This window comes from Hypanus sabinus, chromosome 26 (assembly GCF_030144855.1).
Source record: "Hypanus sabinus isolate sHypSab1 chromosome 26, sHypSab1.hap1, whole genome shotgun sequence".
NCBI lineage: Eukaryota > Metazoa > Chordata > Chondrichthyes > Myliobatiformes > Dasyatidae > Hypanus > Hypanus sabinus.
Genome location: NC_082731.1, coordinates 12,457,803 through 12,480,369, shown reverse-complemented (window position 1 = coordinate 12,480,369; position 22,567 = coordinate 12,457,803). Strand labels below are relative to the sequence as shown.

General features: G+C 51.8%; 1 protein-coding gene across 1 annotated transcript in view; it reads right to left on the bottom strand.

Annotated features, from left to right (window-relative positions):
• The window catches only part of LOC132381655 (zinc finger protein 239-like), a gene marked incomplete at its 5' end in the record, with an annotated part of 82,873 nt that extends 78,691 nt beyond the window's left edge, over positions 1-4,182 (bottom strand). Inside the window, one exon of the mRNA XM_059951256.1 lies at positions 3,161-4,182. Coding sequence (XP_059807239.1) covers positions 3,475-4,182 — 708 coding nt within the window. The remainder of the gene's footprint in view (positions 1-3,160) is intronic.
• Between the last annotated feature and the right edge of the window lie 18,385 nt (positions 4,183-22,567).

Below are 22,567 nucleotides of genomic sequence, written 5' to 3'. Positions count from 1 at the left end.
TACACCGACACCGTCCTACCCGTCACAGATGGCACGGACACCTACACCGACACCGTCCTACCCGTCACAGAGGGCACGGACACCTACACCGACACCGTCCTACCCGGCAAAGAGGGCACGGACACTTACACCGACACCGTCCTACCCGTCACAGAGGGCACGGACACCTACACCGACACCGTCCTACCCGTCACAGAGGGCACGGACACTTACACCGACACCGTCCTTCCCGTCACAGAGGGCACGGACACGTACACCGACAGCGTCATACCCGTCACAGAGGGCACGGACACGTACACCGACACCGTCCTACCCGTCACAGAGGGCATGGACACGTACACCGACACCGTCCTACCCGTCACAGAGGGCACGGACACCTACACCGACACCGTCCTACCCGTCACAGAGGGCACAGTCACCTACACCGATACCGTCCTACCCGTCACAGAGGGCACGGACACCTACACCGACACCGTCCTACCCGTCACAGAGGGCACGGGCACCTACACCGACACCGTCCTACCCGTCACAGAGGGCACGGGCACCTACACCGCCACCGTCCTACCCGTCACAGAGGGCACGGACACCTACACCGACACCGTCCTACCCGTCACAGAGGGCACGGACACCTACACCGACACCGTCCTACCCGTCACAGAGGGCACGGACACGTACACCGACACCGTCCTACCCGTCACAGAGGGCACGGTCACCTACACCAACACCGTCCTACCAGTCACAGAGGGCACGGACACGTACACCGACACCGTCCTACCCATCACAGAGGGCACGGACACGTACACCGACACCGTCCTACCCATCACAGAGGGCACGGACACGTACACCGACACCGTCCTACCCATCACAGAGGGCACGGACACCCACACCGACACCGTCCTACCCGTCATAGAGGGCACAGACACCTACACCGACACCGTCCTACCAGTCACAGAGGGCACGGACACGTACACCGACACCGTCCTACCCATCACAGAGGGCACGGACACCCACACCGACACCGTCCTACCCGTCATAGAGGGCACAGACACCTACACCGACACCGTCCTACCCGTCACAGAGGGCACAGACACCTACACCGACACCGTCCTACCCGTCACAGAGGGCACGGACACGTACACCGACACCGTCCTACCCGTCACAGAGGGCACGGACACGTATACCGACACCGTCCTACCCGTCACAGAGGGCACGGACACGTATACCGACACCGTCCTACCCGTCACAGAGGGCACGGACACCTACACCGACACCGTCCTATCCGTCACAGAGGGCACGGACACCTACACCGACACCGTCCTACACGTCACAAAGGGCACGGACACGTATACCGACACCGTCCTACCCGTCACAAAGGGCACGGACACCTACACCGACACCGTCCTACCCGTCACAGAGGGCACGGACACGTACACCGACACCGTCCTACCCGTCACAGAGGGCACGGACACGTACACCGACACCGTCCTACCCGTCACAAAGGGCACGGACACCTACACCGACACCGTCCTACCCGTCACAGAGGGCACGGACACCTACACCGACACTGTCCTACCCGTCACAGAGGGCACGGACACCTACACCGACACCGTCCTACACGTCACAAAGGGCACGGACACGTATACCGACACCGTCCTACCCGTCACAAAGGGCACGGACACCTACACCGACACCGTCCTACCCGTCACAGAGGGCACGGACACGTACACCGACACCGTCCTACCCGTCACAGAGGGCACGGACACGTACACCGACACCGTCCTACCCGTCACAAAGGGCACGGACACCTACACCGACACCGTCCTACCCGTCACAGAGGGCACGGACACCTACACCGACACCGTCCTACCCGTCACAGAGGGCACGGACACCTACACCGACACCGTCCTATCCGGCACAGAGGGCACGGACACGTACACCGACACCGTCCTACCCGTCACAAAGGGCACGGGCACCTACACCGACACCGTCCTACCCGTCACAGAGGGCACGGGCACCTACACCGACACCGCCCTACCCGTCACAGAGGGCACGGACACCTACACCGACACCGTCCTACCCGTCACGAGGGGCACGGACACCTACACCGACACCGTCCTACCCGTCACAGAGGGCACGGACACCTACACCGACACCGTCCTACCCGTCACAAAGGGCACGGACACGTACACCGACACCGTCCTACCCGTCACAGAGGGCACGGACACCTACACCGACACCGTCCTACCCGTCACAGAGGGCACGGTCACCTACACCGACACCGTCCTACCCGTCACACCTGGCACGGACACCTACACCGACACCGTCCTACCCGTCACAGAGGGCACGGACACGTACACCGACACCGTCCTACCCGTCACAGAGGGCACGGACACCTACACCGACACCGTCCTACACGTCACAGAGGGCACGGACACCTACACCGACACCGTCCTACACGTCAGAAAGGGCACGGACACGTACACCGACACCGTCCTACCCGTCACAGAGGGCACGGACACCTACACCGACACTGTCCTACCCGTCACAAAGGGCACGGACACGTACACCGACACCGTCCTACCCGTCACAGAGGGCACGGACACCTACACCGACACCGTCCTACCCGTCACAGAGGGCACGGACACGTACACCGACACCGTCCTACCCGTCACAGAGGGCACGGACACCTACACCGACACCGTCCTACCCGTCACAGAGGGCACGGACACCTACACCGACACCGTCCTACCCGTCACAGAGGGCACGGACCTATAAAGATGCCAGGAAAAGGGCCGGCAATCTCATGAATGATCCCACCCGCCTTGATCAAGGACTAGTAAATACAAAGTACACTGCAGATGCTGTGGTGAAATCAAGACGTACAAACAAGCTGGATGAACTCAGCAGGTCGGGCAGCACCCGTCAAAACCAGCAGTCATCGTTTCGGGCCGGGACTCTACTTCAGGTCGCCTGGACAAAGGCCTTGGCCTGAAACGTTGATGGCTCGTTTCAATGGACGCTGCCCGACCTGCTGAGTCCCCGATCAAGGTCTGCTTGTCTCACTCCCATCAGGGACGAGGCTGTGCAGGCATTAACGCCAGGACCACCAGACTCAAAAACAGTTAGTTCCCCCAAGCAACACCTCCACCCAGCCACCCACCTCAGCTCCACTCCATCCACATCACTGGAGAAATGGACAACCAGCTATACATTGTGTTTTGTGGGATTTTGCTTTTGAATTTAAATTTACTGTGTTTTTTAATTGTTTTCTTTATGCTGCATCAGATCACTGTTCTCCTTTGCTTTCACGTCACGCAGCGTGACGACGTGTTTAAAACCCTGCTCATTTATTGACCATGTACATTCAGCATTAAACCCTATTCCAGTTTAGATTGGTGAATTAACATTGGAAGTGAAGTCCACGTAACAGAATGAACGTGGTTCTGTCTTAAATACAACGGCCATCTCCCGCAGTCACATGTGAACTCTCTGGTGTGTCAGGAGGTTGGACGACTGAGTGAATCCCTCCCCGCACACAGCGCAGGTGAAGGGCCGCTCCCCCGTGTGAAGCCGCTGGTGGGTCAGCAGGCTGGAGTGTTGGGTGAACCCCTTCCTGCAGACGCTGCAGATGTACGGCCTCTCGCCGGTGTGGACCCGCTGGTGCCTCAGCAGATTGCCGACCAGGGTGAAGCCTTTCTCGCAGACGGAGCAGGTGAACGGCCTCTCGCCGGTGTGGACCCGGCGGTGCGTCAGCAGGTCGGACGACTGGCTGAAGCCCTTCCTGCACAGCGAGCAGGTGAACGGCCTCTCCCCGGTGTGGACCCGCCGGTGCCTCACCAGCTCGGCCGAGCTCTTGAAGCCGTCCGCGCAGTCCGAGCATTTGAACGGCTTCTCCCCGGTGTGAATCAGCTGGTGCGTCCGGAGAGGGGACGAGTGGGTGAAGCCCTTCCCGCACACGGAGCAGGTGAACGGCCTCTCCCCCGTGTGAACCCGCCGGTGCGTTAGCAGGTGGGACGACTGGGCAAATCCCTTCCCGCACACGGAGCAGGTGAACGGCCTCTCCCCCGTGTGGGTCCGCCGGTGAGTTTCCAGTTGGTACGGGTAACTGAATCCCTTCCCACAGTCCTCACACTTGCATGGTTTCTCTGCGTTACGTGCTTCTCTGTTCTCCTCCAGGGTGCAATGTCAGTCGAATCCAGAACAAGTAACGCAGACGCTGTGACCTCTCTGAGTCTGGAACCAGTCAACACACTTTCCACACGCTGAACCTCGACACTCTACCAGCAGCAGCACCGACATTTACACCAGAACTTTGCATTTCTTCCACAGAGACCGGGCTGGCAACCGTTTCTCACAGGTCAGTGGTCTGCACCAGTTTTGTTTCGTGTCCTCCCCTGTAAAACGAGGTTACAAATGATCAGGGCAAGAAATACGACCGAGGCTTTCAAACAGGAGATTGTGAGAGGTGAGAATCTGTGTCCAGCAACCATGCCAGGATTTAGGAAGTATGACGCATAAGATGCTAGAGGAATTCAGCAAGTCAGGCAGGGATAAAGAGTCAACTGTTCGAGCTGAGATCGGACCGGGAAGGAAGGGGAAGGAGTACAAGCAGGATGGTGAGAGGTGAGGTCAGGTGAGGGGGAAGGTAGGTGGGTGGGGAGGGAGGATGGTGAGAAGCTGGGAGGCAATGGGTAGAAAAGCTAAAGGGATGAAGAAGAAATCTGACAGGAGAGCAGAGTAGAACATCGGACAAAGGGAAGGAGGAGGGACACTGGGGGGGTGATGGGCAGGTGATATGGGACAAAGGGAAGGAGGAGGGACACTGGGGGGGTGATGGGCAGGTGATATGGGTGATATCGGACAAAGGGAAGGAGGAGGGACACTGGGGGGGTGATGGGCAGGTGATATGGGTGATATCGGACAAAGGGAAGGAGGAGGGACACTGGGGGGTGATGGGCAGGTGATATGGGTGATATGGGACAAAGGGAAGGAGGAGGGACACTGGGGGGGTGATGGGCAGGTGATATGGGACAAAGGGAAGGAGGAGGGACACTGGGGGGGTGATGGGCAGGTGATATGGGTGATATGGGACAAAGGGAAGGAGGAGGGACACTGGGGGGGTGATGGGCAGGTGATATGGGTGATATCGGACAAAGGGAAGGAGGAGGGACACTGGGGGGTGATGGGCAGGTGATATGGGTGATATGGGACAAAGGGAAGGAGGAGGGACACTGGGGGGGTGATGGGCAGGTGATATCGGACAAAGGGAAGGAGGAGGGACACTGGGGGGGTGATGGGCAGGTGATATGGGACAAAGGGAAGGAGGAGGGACACTGGGGGGGGGTGATGGGCAGGTGATATGGGACAAAGGGAAGGAGGAGGGACACTGGGGGGGTGATGGGCAGGTGATATGGGTGATATGGGACAAGGGAAGGAGGAGGGACACTGGGGGGGGTGATGGGCAGGTGATATGGGTGATATGGGACAAAGGGAAGGAGGAGGGACACTGGGGGGGTGATGGGCAGGTGATATGGGTGATATGGGACAAAGGGAAGGAGGAGGGACACTGGGGGGGGTGATGGGGAGGTGATATGGGTGATATGGGACAAAGGGAAGGAGGAGGGACACTGGGGGGGGTGATGGGCAGGTGATATGGGTGATATGGGACAAAGGGAAGGAGGAGGGACACTGGGGGGGTGATGGGCAGGTGATATGGGTGATATGGGACAAAGGGAAGGAGGAGGGACATTGGGGGGGTGATGGGCAGGTGATATGGGTGATATGGGACAAAGGGAAGGAGGAGGGACACTGGGGGGGGTGATGGGCAGGTGATATGGGTGATATGGGACAAAGGGAAGGAGGAGGGACACTGGGGGGGTGATGGGCAGGTGATATGGGTGATATGGGACAAAGGGAAGGAGGAGGGACATTGGGGGGGTGATGGGCAGGTGATATGGGACAAAGGGAAGGAGGAGGGACACTGGGGGGGTGATGGGCAGGTGATATGGGTGATATGGGACAAAGGGAAGGAGGAGGGACACTGGGGGGGTGATGGGCAGGTGATATGGGTGATATGGGACAAAGGGAAGGAGGAGGGACACTGGGGGGGTGATGGGCAGGTGATATGGGTGATATGGGACAAAGGGAAGGAGGAGGGACACTGGGGGGGTGATGGGCAGGTGATATGGGTGATATGGGACAAAGGGAAGGAGGAGGGACACTGGGGGGGTGATGGGCAGGTGATATGGGTGATATGGGACAAAGGGAAGGAGGAGGGACACTGGGGGGGTGATGGGCAGGTGATATCGGACAAAGGGAAGGAGGAGGGACACTGGGGGGGTGATGGGCAGGTGATATGGGTGATATGGGACAAAGGGAAGGAGGAGGGACACTGGGGGGGTGATGTGCAGGTGATATGGGACAAAGGGAAGGAGGAGGGACACTGGGGGGGTGATGGGCAGGTGATATGGGTGATATGGGACAAAGGGAAGGAGGAGGGACACTGGGGGGGTGATGTGCAGGTGATATGGGACAAAGGGAAGGAGGAGGGACACTGGGGGGGTGATGGGCAGGTGATATGGGACAAAGGGAAGGAGGAGGGACACCGGGGGGTGTGATGGGCAGGTGTGGAGGAGAAGGGGTAAGAGAGAAGCCAGAATGGGAAATGGGGGGAGAAATCAATGTTTGTGCCATCAGGTTGGGAGGCTATCCAAATGGAATATGAGGTGTTGCTCCTCCAACTTCAGAACAGCCTCATTGCACCAGGAGATGAGGTCATGGGCTGACATTTAAGAATGGGATTAGTGAGTCGAAACATAGAAAAACCTGCAGCCCACAAGGCTGTGCTGAACATGCCGCTACCTTAGAACTACCTCTACCCTCCATTTTACTGAGCTTCATGTAGCCAAAAAGACCCTATCATTTCCACCCCCACCACCGCCACCGGCAGCCCATTCCACGCACTCACCACTCTCTGCATAAAAAACTTACCCCTGACATCTCTGTACCTACTTCCAAGCACTTTAAAACTATGCCCTCTTGTGCTAACCATTTCAGCCCTGGGGAAAAGCCTCTGATTATCCACATGATCAATGCCTCTCATTATCTTATACACCTCTATCAGGTCACCTCTCATCCTCCGTCGTTCCAAGGAGAAAAGGCCAAGTTCATTCAACCTGTTCTCATAAGGCATGCTCCCCAATCCAGGCAACATCCTTGTATATCTCCTCTGCACCCTTTCTATGGTTTCCACATCCTTCCTGTAGTGAGGCGACCAGAACTGAGCACAGTACTCCAAGTGGGGTCTGACCAGGGTTCTATATAGCTACAACATTACCTCTCGGCTCTTAAGCTCAATTCCACGATTGATGAAGGCCGATGCGCTGTATGCCTTCCTGACCAAAGCTTCTCAGCAGCTTTGCGTGTCCAATGGACTCGGATCCCAAGATCCCTCTGATCATCCACACTGTCTTACCATTAATACTATATTCTGCCATCATATTTGACCTACCAAAATGAACCACCTCACACCTATCTGTGTTGAACTCCATCTGCCACTTCTCAGCCCAGTTTTGCATCCTATCGATAACCCGCTGTAGCCCGACAGCCCTCCACACTATCCACAACACCTCCAACCTTTGTGTCATCAGCAAACTTACTAACGCATCCCTCCACTTCCTCATCCAGGTCATTTATAAAAATCATGAAGAGACAGATCCCAGAACAGATCCCTGAGGCACACCACTAGTCACCTACCTCCATGCAGAATGTGACCCATCTACAACTACTCTTTGCCTTCTGTGGGCAAGCCAGTTCTGGATCCACAAAGCAATGTCCCCTTGGATCCCATGCCTCCTTACTTTCTCAATAAGCCTTGCATGGGGTACCTTATCAAATGCCTTGCTAAAATCCATATACACTACATCTACGGCTCTACCTTCATCAATGTGTTCAGTCACATCCTCAAAAAATTCAGTAAGTCTCGTAAGGCACGACCTGCCTTTGACAAAGCCATGCTGACTATTCCTAATCATATTATGCCTCTCCAAATATTCATAAATCCTGCCTCTCAGGATCTTCTCCGTCAACTTACCAAGCACTGAAGTAAGACTCACTGGCGTATAATTTCCTGGGCTATCTCTATTCCCTTTCTTGAATAAGGGTGCAACATCCGCAACCCTCCAATCCTCCGGAACCTCTCCCGTCCTCATTAATGATGGAAAGATCATTGTCAGAGGTTCAATAATCTCCTCCCTAGCTTCCCACAGTAGCCTGGGGTATATCTCATCCAGTCCCAGAGACTTATTCAACTTGATGCTTTCCAAAAGCTCCAGCACATTCTCTTCTTTAATATCTACATGAAGTTTTTCAGACTACTGTAAGTTATTCCTACAATCACCAAGATCCTTTTCCATAGTGAATACTGAAGCAACGTATTCATTAAGAACCTCTGCTATTTCCTTCAGTTCCAAACACACTTCTTCACTGTTACAATTGATTGGTCCTATTCTCTCAAATGTTATCCTCTTGCTCTTCACATACTTGTAGAACGCCTTGGGGTTTTCCTTAACTCTGTCCAACAAGGCCTTCTCATGGCCTCTTCTGGCTCTCCTAACTTCATTTCTGAAGCTCCTCCTTATGTAACTTAATCTAATCTTCTAGATTCCTATGATTACCTCGTATTTTGAATGTTTCGTAAGCTCTTCTTTTCTTCTTGACGAGATTTACACCAGTCTTTGTACACCACGGATCTTGTACACTACCATCCTTTCAATGTCTCATTGGAACGTACCTACTCAGAACCCTACGCAAATATACCCTGAATTTATGCTTCTGAGTTCCTGCCTGGTAGCCTCATATTTCCCCTTACTCCAATTAAACGTTTCCCTAACTTATCTGCTTCTATCCCTCTCCAATGCTATGGTAAAGGAGATAGAATTGTGATCACTATCTCCAAAATGCTCTCCCACTGAGATCTGACACCTGACCAGGTTCATTTCCCAATACCAGACCAAGTACAGCCTCTCCTCTTGTAGGGTTATCTAAACCCATTATTGTAAGGAGATGCCAGTCAATATTAGGAAAATTAAAATCAGCCATCACCACAACCCTGTTATTATTGCATCTTTCCAGAATCTGTGTCCCTATCTGCCCCTTAATGTCCTTGTTACTATTGGAAACTTTATAAAAAACACCTAGTAGAGTTATTGTCCCTTTCCTGTTTCTGACTTCCACCCACCCTGACTCAGTAGACTGTACCTCCACGAGTTCATCCTTTTCTGCGGCTGTGACCCTATCCCTGATCAGCAATGCCTCCCTCCCTGTCCTTTTTGAAACATCTAAAACATGGCACACTCAGCAGCCATTCCTGCCCCTGACACATCCAGATCTCCGGAGCCATGCACCTTATCTGAATTCTTCTTTAATACCGAAGGCACCAGACTCCCCATTGCCCCAATCACAACACCTTCTCTTAGGATACCCAGAATGATCAGGCTTTCATTCAACAGCACAGTAAGTCTCCCACATTCTATGTATTGAGATTAACAATGCAACTTAGATGCAAGACCGTAGAAGTCCACAGACATCCTGGAGGCCCTCGGCTTAGTGGCCAGGAAGAGCTAGGCCGCAGCTTGAAAGGTAAGATCAAAAGACCATAAGATATACTGCAGGAGCAGAATTGGGTCATTTGGCCCATCGAGTCTGCTCCACCATTCCATCATGTATGATTTGTTATCCCTCTCAATCCCACAGTCCTGCCTTCTCTCCATAACCTGTGGTGCCCTGACTAATCAAAAGCCCATTAACCTCTGATTTAATGACTTGGGCCTCCACCGCTGTCTGTGTCAATGAATTCCGTGGATTCACCACCCTCTGGCTGAAGAAATTCCTCATCATCTCTGTTCAAAAGGGACGTCCATGTATTCTGTCCTTGTCCTCTGGTCCTAGACTGCCCCACTATAGGAAACATTCTCTCCACATTCACTTTAAACAGGCCTTCTACAAGTCTCCATGGTTGAACGTGAGTATTCCGTCTCTCATCTGTTTCTCATTATTACCCGTGTCTCATTGTGCTCCACCTATCACCTGCCTCTCTGGTTATTGCTCAGTGTATTTCAGTCCTGTGTTTTCACCTGTTTGTTGCCAGATTGTGCCAGTGAGATTTCCTGAGCCTTTCCAGCATCTGTCTGTCTGAATATCGACTCTGCCTGTTTCCTGATTCTGGTTTTTGGATTTCTCTGGATGTTTTGATCCCTGCCTGAACTTTGACACTTTGTACCTCGGGATTTGTTACTCAATTAATATCACTGTGTGCACAGTACTGGGTCTGCGATTAGATCCCTGAACCTCCGCCCTGACACGTCCACAGCCATCATTCCAGTGTGGGAATAGTGGGAATAAAGGGTGCCTTTTCTGGTTGGCTGCCAGTTCTCTGCAGAGGTCGGTGTTGGGACCACCACTTCTCATTTTATAGATTAATGATCTGGATGATGGGATTGCCTTTCTGGCCAGGTTTGCAGATGATAGGCTGAGGGGGCAGGTAATGGGGAGGAACACACAAGAAATGCAGAAGGAACTCAGCAGGTCAGGCAGCATCCATGGAGAGGAATAAAGAGTCAACATTTCAGGCTGAGACTATCAGGACTGGGAAGTGAGGTGGAAGAAGCCAGGTTAAGACCGTCGGGGAAAGGGGAGGAGTGCAAACTGGAAGGTGATGGGGGAGCCAGCTGAGAGGGGTGATGTGGGGGTGGGGATGACCTGAGGAGCAGGGAGGTGATAGATAGAAAAGTCAAAAGGCTGCAGAAGAAGGAATTTGTTAGTGTTGAAGAAGCAGGGAGTTTACAGAAGGACTTTGACACACTTGGAGAATGGGAAAAGAAGTGGCAGATGGAATACAGTGTATGATCATGCACTTTGGTAGAAAGAATAAAGGTGTAGATGATTTTCCAAAAGGGAGTAAATACAGAAATCGGAGGTGCAAATGGACTTGGGAGTCCTGGTGCAGTATTCTCTAAAGGTTAACTTGCAAGTTGAGTCTGTGGTGAGGAAGGCAAATGCAATGTTAGCATTCATTTTGAGAGAACTAGAACATACAACATAGAATAGTACAGCACATTACAGGCCCTTTGGCCCACAATGTTGTGCTGACCCTCAAACCCTGCCTCACATATAACCCTCCACCTTAAATTCCTCCATATACCTGTCTAGTAGTCTCTTAAACTTCGCTAGTGTATCTGCCTCCACCACTGACTCAGGCAGTGCATTCCACACACCAACCACTCTCTGAGTGAAAAACCTTCCTCTAATATCCCCCTTGAACTTCCCTCCCCTTAACTTAAAGCCATGTCCTCTTGTACTGAGCAGTGGTGCCCTGGGGAAGAGGCACTGGCTATCCACTCTGTCTATTCCTCTTAATATCTTGTACACCTCTATCATGTCTCCTCTCATCCTCCTTCTCTCCAAAGAGTAAAGCCCTAGCTCCCTTGATCTCTGATCATAATCCATACTCTCTAAACCAGGCAGCATCCTGGTAAATCTCCTCTGTACCCTTTCCAATGCTTCCACATCCTTCCTATAGTGAGGCGACCAGAACTGGACACAGTACTCCAAGTGTGGCCTAACTAGAGTTGTATAGAGCTGCATCATTACATCGCGTCTCTTAAACTCTATCCCTCGACTTATGAAAGCTAACACCCCATAAACTTTCTTAACTATCCTATCTACCTGTGAGGCAACTTTCAGGGATCTGTGGACATGTACCCCCAGATCCCTCTGCTCCTCCACACTATGAAGTATCCTGCCATTTACTTTGTACTCTGCCTTGGAGTTTGTCCTTCCAAAGTGTACCACCTCACACTTCTCCGGGTTGAACTCCATCTGCCACTGCTCAGCCCACTTCTGCATCCTATCAAGGTCTCTCTGCAATCTTTGACAATCCTCTACACTATCTACAACACCACCAACATTTGTGTCGTCTGCAAACTTGCCAACCCACCCTTCTACAAGCAAGGATGTAATGCTGAGGCTTTATAAGGCATTGGTCAGACCACTTTTGGAGAGTTGTGAATAGTTTTGGGCCCGACATCAATGAAAGGATCACTCACTATGTGACTCCATTGTCTATTCGTCCCTTCCCACTGATCTCCCTCCTGGTGCTTACCCTTGCAAGCAAAGCAACTGCCATACTTGCCCCTGCACTTCCTCCCTCACAACCATTCATGGCCCCAAACAATACGTCCTGGTTGGGAGACACTTTGCCTGTGACTCTGTTGGGGTTATCTACAGTTATCATTGGTGAGACCCAGCGTAGAGTGGGAGACCACTTCACCAAGCACCAAGTCCACCAGTAAAAGCAGGATAGCCCAGCGGTCACTATTTCAATTCTGCTTCCCATTCCAACATGTCCTAGTCATAGAAACAGGCTCTTTGGCTCATCTAGTCCATGCTGAAACCATTCAAACTGCCTACTCCCATGGAACTGTCACCTACCACTTCTTCCTCCCCGCCGTCCACCTCCTTCTCATCATTTTTCTCCAGTTCTGAACACACCTAACAAACTCTACCCCATCTAAACCCCTTGCTCTAGGGAGATGCCAATCAATATTTGGGAAATTAAAATCTCCCAACACGACAACCCTGTTATTATTGCACAGTTCCAGAATCTATCTCCCTACCTGCTCCTTGATGTCCCTGTTACTATTGGGTGGTCTATAAAAAATACCCAGGTAGAGTTATTGACCCCTTCCTGTTCCTAATCTCCACCCACAGAGACTCTGTAGACAATCCCTCCAAATCTTCCTCCTTTTCTGCAGCCGTGACACCATCTCTGATCAACAGTGCCATGCACCCACTTCTTTTACCTCCCCCACCATCTCTAGAATTTTAAATGTTTGGCCACCGGTAAATCCTCCCTGTTGCGGATGGTGTGAGTGGTCCCTCAGTCTCCGTCAGGTCCCACCAGTGTGGAGGAGGTCACAGCGGAAACACCGGACGCAGTCGGTGATGCTGGCAGACTTGCACGTAGTCGCCTCAGCTGGAAGGATGGTGGTGAGGGAGAAGGCGAATAGGCAAGTGTAGCACTTGTTCTGCTTGCAGGGTTAAGTGCCAGGAGGGAGGATGATGCCAGGGAGAATGTACCTGGCCACAAAACCATCAATTCTGACAGATAACTTGAAAAGTAGTAGACCAAACTGTAGTAGTGAACTGTACTCTGTACACTACTGTAGCAGTAGTGTCCCTGTGGAACACTAACAACAGCCAACCTGAAAAGGTCCCCATTATTCTCAATTTCCTCTGTTTTCGTGGGTGGTTGTGAAGAAAAAGCATTTCAGGATGTATATTGTATATGTTTCTCTGACATTAAATGTACCTTTGAAGAAAGAAAAGGGGGCAAGGAGGATCACTGGAGGGAGGTGATGGGTGGGCAAGGAGGTACGGTAAGAGAGGGAAAGGGGGATGCGGAATGGTGGGGGGGGGGGGTTCATTACTGGAAGTTTGAGAAATTGATGTTCATGCCATCAGGTTGGAGGCTACCCAGATGGAGTATAAGGTGTTGTTCCTCCAACCTGAGTGTGGCTTCATCTTGACAGCAGAGAAGGCCGTGGATAGACGCATCAGAATGGGAATGGGACGTGGAATTAAAATGCGTGGCCACTGGGCGATCCTGCTTGCTCTGGTGGACTGAGTGTAGGTGTTCAGCGAAGCCGTTTCCCAGTCTATGTCCGGTCTCACTGCATCTGCTCTCAGGATGAAGCTTTTCAATATAGAACTAAAGAGATGTCCTCCTTCTTCAAAGAAAGGGGCTTCTCTTCCTCCACCATCAATACTGCTCTTTGCCACATCTCTCCCATTTCACGCACGTTGGCTCTCACCCCATCCTCCCGCCACCCCACTAGGGGATGATGTTCCTCTTCTCCTCACCTACCACCCCATCAGCCTCTTGTGTTCTCCACAACTTCTGCCATCTCCATGAAAATGGACAAGGGAGAGCCAGTGGATGTAGTGTACCTGGACTTCCAGAAAGCTTTTGATAAAGTCCCACATAGGAGATTAGTGGGCAAAATTAGGGCACATGGTATTGGGGGCAGAGTACTGACATAGATTGAAAATTGGCTGGCTGACAGAAAACAAGGAGTGTTGATTAACGGGTCCCTTTCGGAATGGCAGGCTGTGACCAGTGGGGTACTGCAAGGTTCGGTGCTGGGACCGCAGCTGTTTACAATATACATTAATGATTTAGATGAAGGGATTAAAAGTAACATTAGCAAATTTGCCGATGACACAAAGCTGGGTGGCAGTGTGAAATGTCAGGAGGATGTTATGAGAATGCAGGGTGACTTGGGATAGGTTGGGTGAGTGGGCAAATGTATGGCAGATGCAGTTTATTGTGGATAAATATGAGGTTATCCACTTTGGTGGCAAGAACAGGAAGGCAGATTACTATCGAAATGGAGTCAAGTTAGGAAAAAGGGAAGTACAACGAGATCTCGGTGTTCTTGTACATCAGTCAATGAAAGCAAGCATGCAGGTACAGTAGGCAGTGAAGAAAGCTAATGGCATGCTGGCTTTTATAACAAGAGGAATTGAGTATAGGAGTAAAGAGGTCCTTCTGCAGCAGTACAGGGCCCTGGTGAGACCCCACCTGGAGTATTGTGTGCAGTTTTGTTCTCCAAATTTGAGGAAGGACATTCTTGCTTTTGAGGGAGTGCATCGTAGGTTCACAAGGTTAATTCCCGGAATGGCGGGACTGTCATATGTTGAAAGATTGGAGCGACTGAGCTTGTATACACTGGAATTTAGAAGGATGAGAGGGGATCTGATTGAGACATATAAGATTATTAAGGGATTGGACACACTGGAGGCAGGAAGCATGTTCCCGCTGATGGGTGAGTCCAGAACTAGAGGCCACAGTTTAAGAATAAGGGGTAGGCCATCTAGAACAGAGATGCAGAAAAACTTTTTCACCCAGAGAGTGGTGGATATGTGGAATGCTCTGCCCCAGAAGGCAGTGGAGGCCAAGTCTCTGGATGCATTCAAGAGAGAGTTATATAGAGCTCTTATAGATAGCGGGGTCAAGGGATATGGGGAGAGGGCAGGAACAGGGTACTGATTGCGTATGATCAGCCACGATCACAGTGAATGGCGGTGCTGGCTAGAAGGGCCGAATGGCCGACTCCTGCACCTACTGTCTATTGTCCAATGGGATCCCACCACCAAGCACATCTCTCCCCACCTTCTCCTTTCTGTAGGGATCCCTTGTCTATTTGTCCCTCCCCAGTGATCTCCCTCCTGGCACCTGCCCCTATATCTCCTCCCTCACTACCATTCAGGGCTCCAAACAGTCCTTCCAGGTGAGGCAACACTTCACTTGTGATTCTGTTGGGGTCATATACTGTGCCTAGTGCTCCCAGTGTGGCCTCCTGTATATCGGTGAGACCCGATGTAGACTGGCAGACCACTTTGCTAAACTCTGTCTGCCAGAAAGAGCGGGATCTCCCAGTGGCCACCCATTCGCATTTGTCTATCCATGGTCTCCTCCACTGTCATGATGAGGCCACACCCAGGTTGGAGGAATAACACCTTGTACTCCATCTGGGTAGCCTCCAACCCGACGGCATGCACATTGATTTCTCGAACTTCTAGTAATTGCCCCCACCCTCTCCTTCACCATTCCTCATCCCCCCTCCTCCCCTCTCTCATCTCACCCACCCATCGCCGCTCTCTGGTGCTCCTCCCTCCCCCCTTTTCTTTTTTCTATGGCCAAATGTATGGCAGATGCAGTTTATTGTGGATAAATATGAGGTTATCCTTCTATCAGCCTCCCCCTTTTCCTGCCCGGTATCTCTTTCACCGACCAACTCCCCAGCTCTTCACTTCATCCTTCCCCCTCCATGTTTCACCTGTCACCTTGCGTTTCTCTCACGCTTCTCCCCACCTTTTAAATCTACTCATCTTTTTTTTCTGCAGTCCTGCCGACTGTACTCTTTCCTACAGAAGCTGCCTGGCCTGCTGAGTTCCTCCAGCATTTTGTGTGTGTTGCTGGGATTTCCAGCATCAGCTGATTCTCTCGTCTGTGACTGTCCCTGCTCTGCAGCGCCACCTCCTGGTTGAATCGGCGCACGGCCCCCGACGGACACACTGCGCATGCGCCAATGCCCCGCTCCGCTCCGCAGCGCCACCTCCTGGTTGAATCGGCACCGACCGCAGTGACGTCATGCCCAGGACACCCTGCGTATGCGCTAATGCCCCGCTCCGCTCTGCAGCCGCTGCCGTGAGGCGGACCCTGCGCCGCCCCGCAACGCAGCTGAATCGCGTCCCACCTACACACCCCGCATTCAGTAGGCGCTTGACATTTGTGTGACTCTCCTCTGAAGCACAAACCCTGAGCTTTATCCACAAACTGCCGCTAATCACCACACTCACCTCAGCCCGAGTCGACGTTTCAAATGACTCTTCCGGCTGCGCGTGCGCCGATAGTGCAGATTCACCGCGCATGCGCAGTACGAAGTCAACGGAGGGTTGAGGACTTTACGCACCCGACTGCATTCTGGGTTAACAGCTCCGCCATTATTTATCTGGTCCAAACCGGTACGACCTACTCAAGATAAGTGGGTGTGCAGCTTTGAAGGGAATGGTAAAGTATTACTGTCTGGGACTACTAAAGCTAAAATTTGTGGTCACAGTCATCTTGCTAAGATGTCAGGATGTACTGGCGGAGTTAAACTGCGTAATAAGCAAGCGCCCTAATGCTTTTCCTATCATTGTGGGGATTTCAACCAGGCCAGCATGAAGAAGTCGCTGAACAACTACCACCAACATATCACCTGTGGTAACAGAGGAGCCAACATTCTTAGCCTCCAGCCTGGTGGTATGAACATTGAATTCTCCACTTTTCGGTAATTCCCTCCCCCACGCCCAGGTTCCTCTCTGCCTCTCTCCCCTTTCAACTTTATGCTCCTTTATTTCTACAGTTCTTTCATGCTTATCCCCTTTATCTTTCCTCTGATTGGTTTTCCACCTGGCGCCTCTAGCCCTTCCCCCTCCCCTATCTCTATTACTGGGCTTTGGCCCTCTCTTCACCCCCCCCCCCCATTCCTGATGAAGGGTCTCGGCCCGAAACGTTGGCTACTCTTTTCTCACGGATGCTGCCCGACCTGCTGAGTTCTTCCAGCGTTGTGTACGTATCTTTAACCACCGTTAGGTCACCACTGAGAATGCTTACTATGTCATTTCACACCCACACTTTGGACAGTCCGATCACTTGGCTGTAGTTCTACTCCCAGCGTATAGACAGAGACTAAAGGCTGCACCAACAGTAGTGAAGACCAAGAAGATATGGTCAAGGGAGGAGGAGGAATGCTCACAGGACTGCCTGGTGGACTAGGCAATATTCAGGGATTCATCTTCAACTCTGAAAGAATATGCCATAGTTGGCACCAACTACATCAAGCCCTCTGTGGATGAATGTGCACCTTTGAGAACACACTGGACACACCTAAATCAAAACTCATGGATGACACAGGATACTGGAAGTCTGCTGAGAGCTGGAACTATGGCATTCAGGACCGGAGATCCAGACTATGCAAGAAGTCCAGGTTTGGAAGGCTATCTTAAAAGCGAACTACAATTCCGGTTGAGGTTAGAGATGGAATCGGATGCATGTCAGCTCTGACAGGATTTGCAGGCCATTAGTTCCTACAAAATAAAACCTAACATTATGAATGGCTGTGATGCTTCACTTCCAGATGAGCTAAACGACTTTTATGTATGCCTTGAAAAGGAAAATTTAGAAAGGATATACTGACATTACAGAGGGTTCAGAGAAGATTCACAAGAATGATTCCAGGAATGAAAGGGTTACCGTATGAGGAACGTCTGGCAGATCTTGGGCTGTATTCCCTGGAGTTCAGGAGAATGAAGGAAGGATCTCATATAAACATTCCAAATGTTAAAAAGCCTGAACAGATTAGATGTGGCAAAGGTATTTCCCATGGTAGGGGATTCTAGGACAAGAGGGCCTGAGTTCAGGATTGAAGTTCTTCTATTTAGAGCCGAGACTTGGAGAAATTACTTTAGTCAGAAGGTGGTATATCAGTGGAATTTGTTGCCATGTGTGGCTGTGGAGGCCAAGTCATTGGGTATATTTAGGGTAGAGGTAGATAGGTTCTTGACTAGCCAGGGCATCAAAGGGTATCGGGAGAAGGCTGGGGAGTGGGGATACCTGGAAGTATTGGGTCAGCTCATGACTGAATGGCGGAGCAGACTCGATGGGCCAAATGGCCTACTTCTGCTACTATATCTTTATGGTCTAAAATAAAACTACACTGCAGCATTTGGTGATCCTGTGATCTCTATTTCGGAGCCAACGTCAGAACATCTCTCAAGACAGTGAACTCTCGCAAGGCGTTAGGCCCTGATGGTGCACCTGGTAGGGCTCTGAAAACCTGTGCCAATTAACCGGTGGGAGAGTTCGAAGGCACCTTCATTCTCTCACTGCTGCAGTCAGAGCTCCCACTAGCTAGAAAAGGGCAGCAATCATACCAGTTCCCAAGAAGAGAAGAGTGAGCCACCTCACCCAGTGGCACTCACACCTACTGACAGGGTGGTCATGGCTCGAGTCAACTTCTGCCTTTGCAGTGGCCTGGATGTGCCTGTCACCACATTGGGTCTCCAATCTCACTGGCTCTCCACTCGGCCTTGGACCGCCTGGACAATAGCAATACCTACATGAGGCTGCATCTCAGCATTGAAGACAATCACACCCTCAGTTCTAATCGGCAAGCTCCAAATCCTGAGCCTCTGTACCTCCCTCTCCAACTGGATCCTTGACTTCCTCACTGGGAGACCACAGTCTGGTAGACGGGACTTCCTCCTCTCACTCAATCAACACTGGCACAGCTCAAAGATGCCTGCTTAGCCCACTGCTTTTTTTTTTCTCTCCCTCTCCCTCTCTCCCTCCCCCTCTCCCTCTCCCTCTCCCCCTCCCCCTCCCCCTCCCCCTCCCCCTCCCCCTCCCCCTCCCCCTCCCCCTCCCCCTCCCCCTCCCCCTCCCCCTCCCCCTCCCCCTCCCCCTCCCCCTCCCCCTCCCCCCATACGTTTGCTGGCGACAGAACTATTGTTGGCAGAATTTCAGACGGTGGCAAGGAGGCGCACAGGAGTGAGATAAATCAGCTGGGTGTTGCAGCATCAACCTTGGATTCAATGTCAGTGAGACCAGGGATTTGATTGTGGACCTCATGAAGGGGAAGTCGAAGGAACACACGTCAGTCCTCATCGAGGGATCAGAAGTGGAAAGGGTGCGCAGGTCCATGCTTCTGGGGGGGTCAACATCTCTGCAGGTCAATCCAGGGCCCAGCATACTGATGCAATTATGAAGAAGGCACCACAGTGGCCGTATTTCATCAGGAGTTTGAGGAGATTTGGTATTTCATCAAGGATGCTCATAAATTTCTACAACTGTACTGTGGAGAGCATTCTGACTGGTGTGGAGGAGCCACTTCACACGGTTGAAAAAAGCTGCGGAAGAGTTGTAAACTCAGCCGGCTCCAACATGGGCACAAGCCTCCAGCGTCCAGGACACCTTCCAAAGCAATGCCGCGAAAGAAGTGGCATCCATCATTAAGGACACGCCAGCACCCAAAGCATGTCCTCTTCGCATTAATACAGTCAAGGAGGTGGTACGGGAGCCTGGAGACACACACTCAACGTTTCAGCAACTGCTTCTTCCCCTCCACCATCAGATTTCTGAATGGACAATGAACCCACGAACACTACTCGGTATGTTTCTGTTATCTCACACATTATTTCTTCTCTTACGGACAGCCCTTCTGTCTCACAGCTCACTCCTCCATTTACAGACTACCCATTTATTTATAGACACACGCTTGCCTCTTACTCGTTCGTTTATAGACGCCTCCCACCCCGTCATCCCACACTTTATTCCTCCATTTACAGACGCCCCCTTGCCATCTCATTCGTTCAGTTACCCTCCCTCCACCATTTATTCACACACCCTGCCTTCTCATGCCTCATTTAGAGACGGTACCTTCATTTAGAGACATTCCTTGCCGTCTTCGTACCCAGTTTACAGGCACCCCTACTGTCTCACACCTCCATTAACAGTGCTCCCTCTCACCGTCTCACTCGATTTACAGACAACCCTGACCTCAGTGTGTGGCGGCAGGAATAATTAAATAAGATGGCTACCTGCCACCTCACTCCTCCATATACGGTGAGATCCCCCTGCAGCCTTACTCCGCAGCCCTCCATTTATAGATGCTCCCTGTCGTCTCACTCCAATTTTAGACGCCCTTGCTGTTTTACTCCTCTATTTACAGACGCCCCCTGCCCCCTGCTGCCTCACTCCCTCTAGTGCCCCTTCTCATCGCACGCCTCCATGCACAGTGCCTCCGCCGTCCTCTGTTTACAAACGGTCCCTGCTGCCTCACCCCTTCATCTGCGCGTTCGTGTTCCCTTCCTCCGCCCTTCTTACAGCGTAGCTCCATGTATAAATGCACCGAGTCCTGCTCTCAAAGAAAATATGGAAATCAAATGTTTTAATTCTTAGAAAAAGAGTAAACAAAAGGAATGTCTGTAATAACGTGGAAACCTAGACAAGCGTGATTGGCATAACCTGTAGAATTACTGATTGCATAAATGGTGGTGGGGTCAGCTGGAGGAAGTCGGTGATCTGTCTTGAGATCCATGCATTCATTTCTATTCCTTTTCCAGTGCTCCCCGATCTGTCACTCTCGACCCTGCACGTACAGACACTTCCTAACGATTAACCAGCTCTTTCATTAACAATTACTCCCTGGCCCTTTACTCGTTGCCCTCTTTTCACAGGCACATCACTGTGACAGAGACCGCCCCGGGGGGTGAATTTCCTTCCCGCTGGTTATCGTTGGGCCCCGTGGCCGGGGCGGACTATTCTAACTCGCTAACGGTAGGAGTTAAAGTGTTCATTGCTCTGTGCCGGGTCGGCACGCTGATGCGCGGCTCAAGGACAGTAAGACCCTTCCTTCCGCCATGCTCAGTTGCCCCCGGTGCGTCTGCAAACCGACAAAGCACGGTCGGGTCAAGCAGCGGGTCTCCCCACTGCGCATGCTCAGTGTGCGTTCGACTCCCGTTGATAACTTTTGTCCATCTTCTCTATCACCCCTGCAAGATGCTGGAGGGCCAACTGACCAGGCAGCATCTATGGAAAAGAGTAAAATGTCGACGTTTCGGGCCGACACCCTTCTTCAGGACCGCAAAGGAAGGGAAACAGTTCCTGGACGTCCCCTGCTGCCTCACTGCTCCATTTATACATCCCCTCTTATCACACCCCTCTCTGGGAAGAGAATCATCAACCGACTCCGATTCCACAGATAACGCCTGACCTGCTGAGTGCTTCTAGCCCTTTCTGTCATTGTCTCTGTACTATAGCTTCTGGAAATTGGTTCAGGCCTGACTGGTTTTCATAAAGGGGGGCAGAGTTTTGTTTCCAGAATAAAAAGATGTTGTTTAAGTACTTTAAAAGTGAGAGTGAGAGAGTGATAACGATAACAGCCAAAGTTGGGGATTAAGGATTCAAACTTATAAGAAGAAAGAACGAGATAAGTCCTGATGCAGTGTTCTGACCTGAAGCCTTGACAATTCCTTACCCCTCACAGATTTTATAGGCTAATGAAGGGAGGGCAGGGCGGGGCACTGCAGAGTAGAGGAACGTGCACCTTATGGCACATGGGAACTCAAGAATTCTTCCTCTGTGCTGGGCAAGCAGGAAGTGTCGTCCACTGGAGGGGCTCAAGCTCCTAGATCTATGGAATTAAAGCCTACCTGTGTAGACAGGTGTTTGTTTGAGTAGCATATGTCGGCAGTTGGTCAGTCGAACTCTCATGAGAACATATGAAAAGAGCCACAGGACGAGGCCACCCTGATCCTCGAGCCTGCCTTGCCGTTCACCCACCTCTGACCTCTGTATCAATTGCAGATTTCAGAATGGTTTCCTTTCTTCTGGGTCCGGGTACTAAAGTCAGCGTTGTGCCTATCCCTGGGCCTCGCTGTACATTTCCGAGAACAGCCACTCACCACCACCCTCTGAATCCACACAATTATTACCTCAATGATGTCAACTTTGCCAAACCCGTTGTGGTAGTTCATCCAGCGCCCTGCAGCGTCCATCCGCCGTGTTCCTCAATTGCACCTCTACTATCACAAATGGAATCCCCCTCACCCAGGTTTAAACGTGAAGCACCAGCAGAGCGTGTTCCATGGCCTGTTGCCACGGGGATCAGCCTCCCACAATTTGCAGTGGGTGGCCTCAATGAAGGGCTCACGTGCTTGTGCTTTCTGTGAAGCGATGGACTTGAAGTGACGTTGCCAGGCGAGTGGGCAGCTGACTGTGGAGTATAATGTGGGGAACTGTCATTTTGAAAGCACGGTAAAACACAGAAAGCTACTTAAATGCTGAGACTAATGAATGTTGGTGATGGGAGAGTTCACGCATTCTGCACAGAATGCAAAATTAGCCTGAAACTAACTTGTGAAGAGACTTGGAAGCCCTTATGCAGGATCTCCTAAAGGT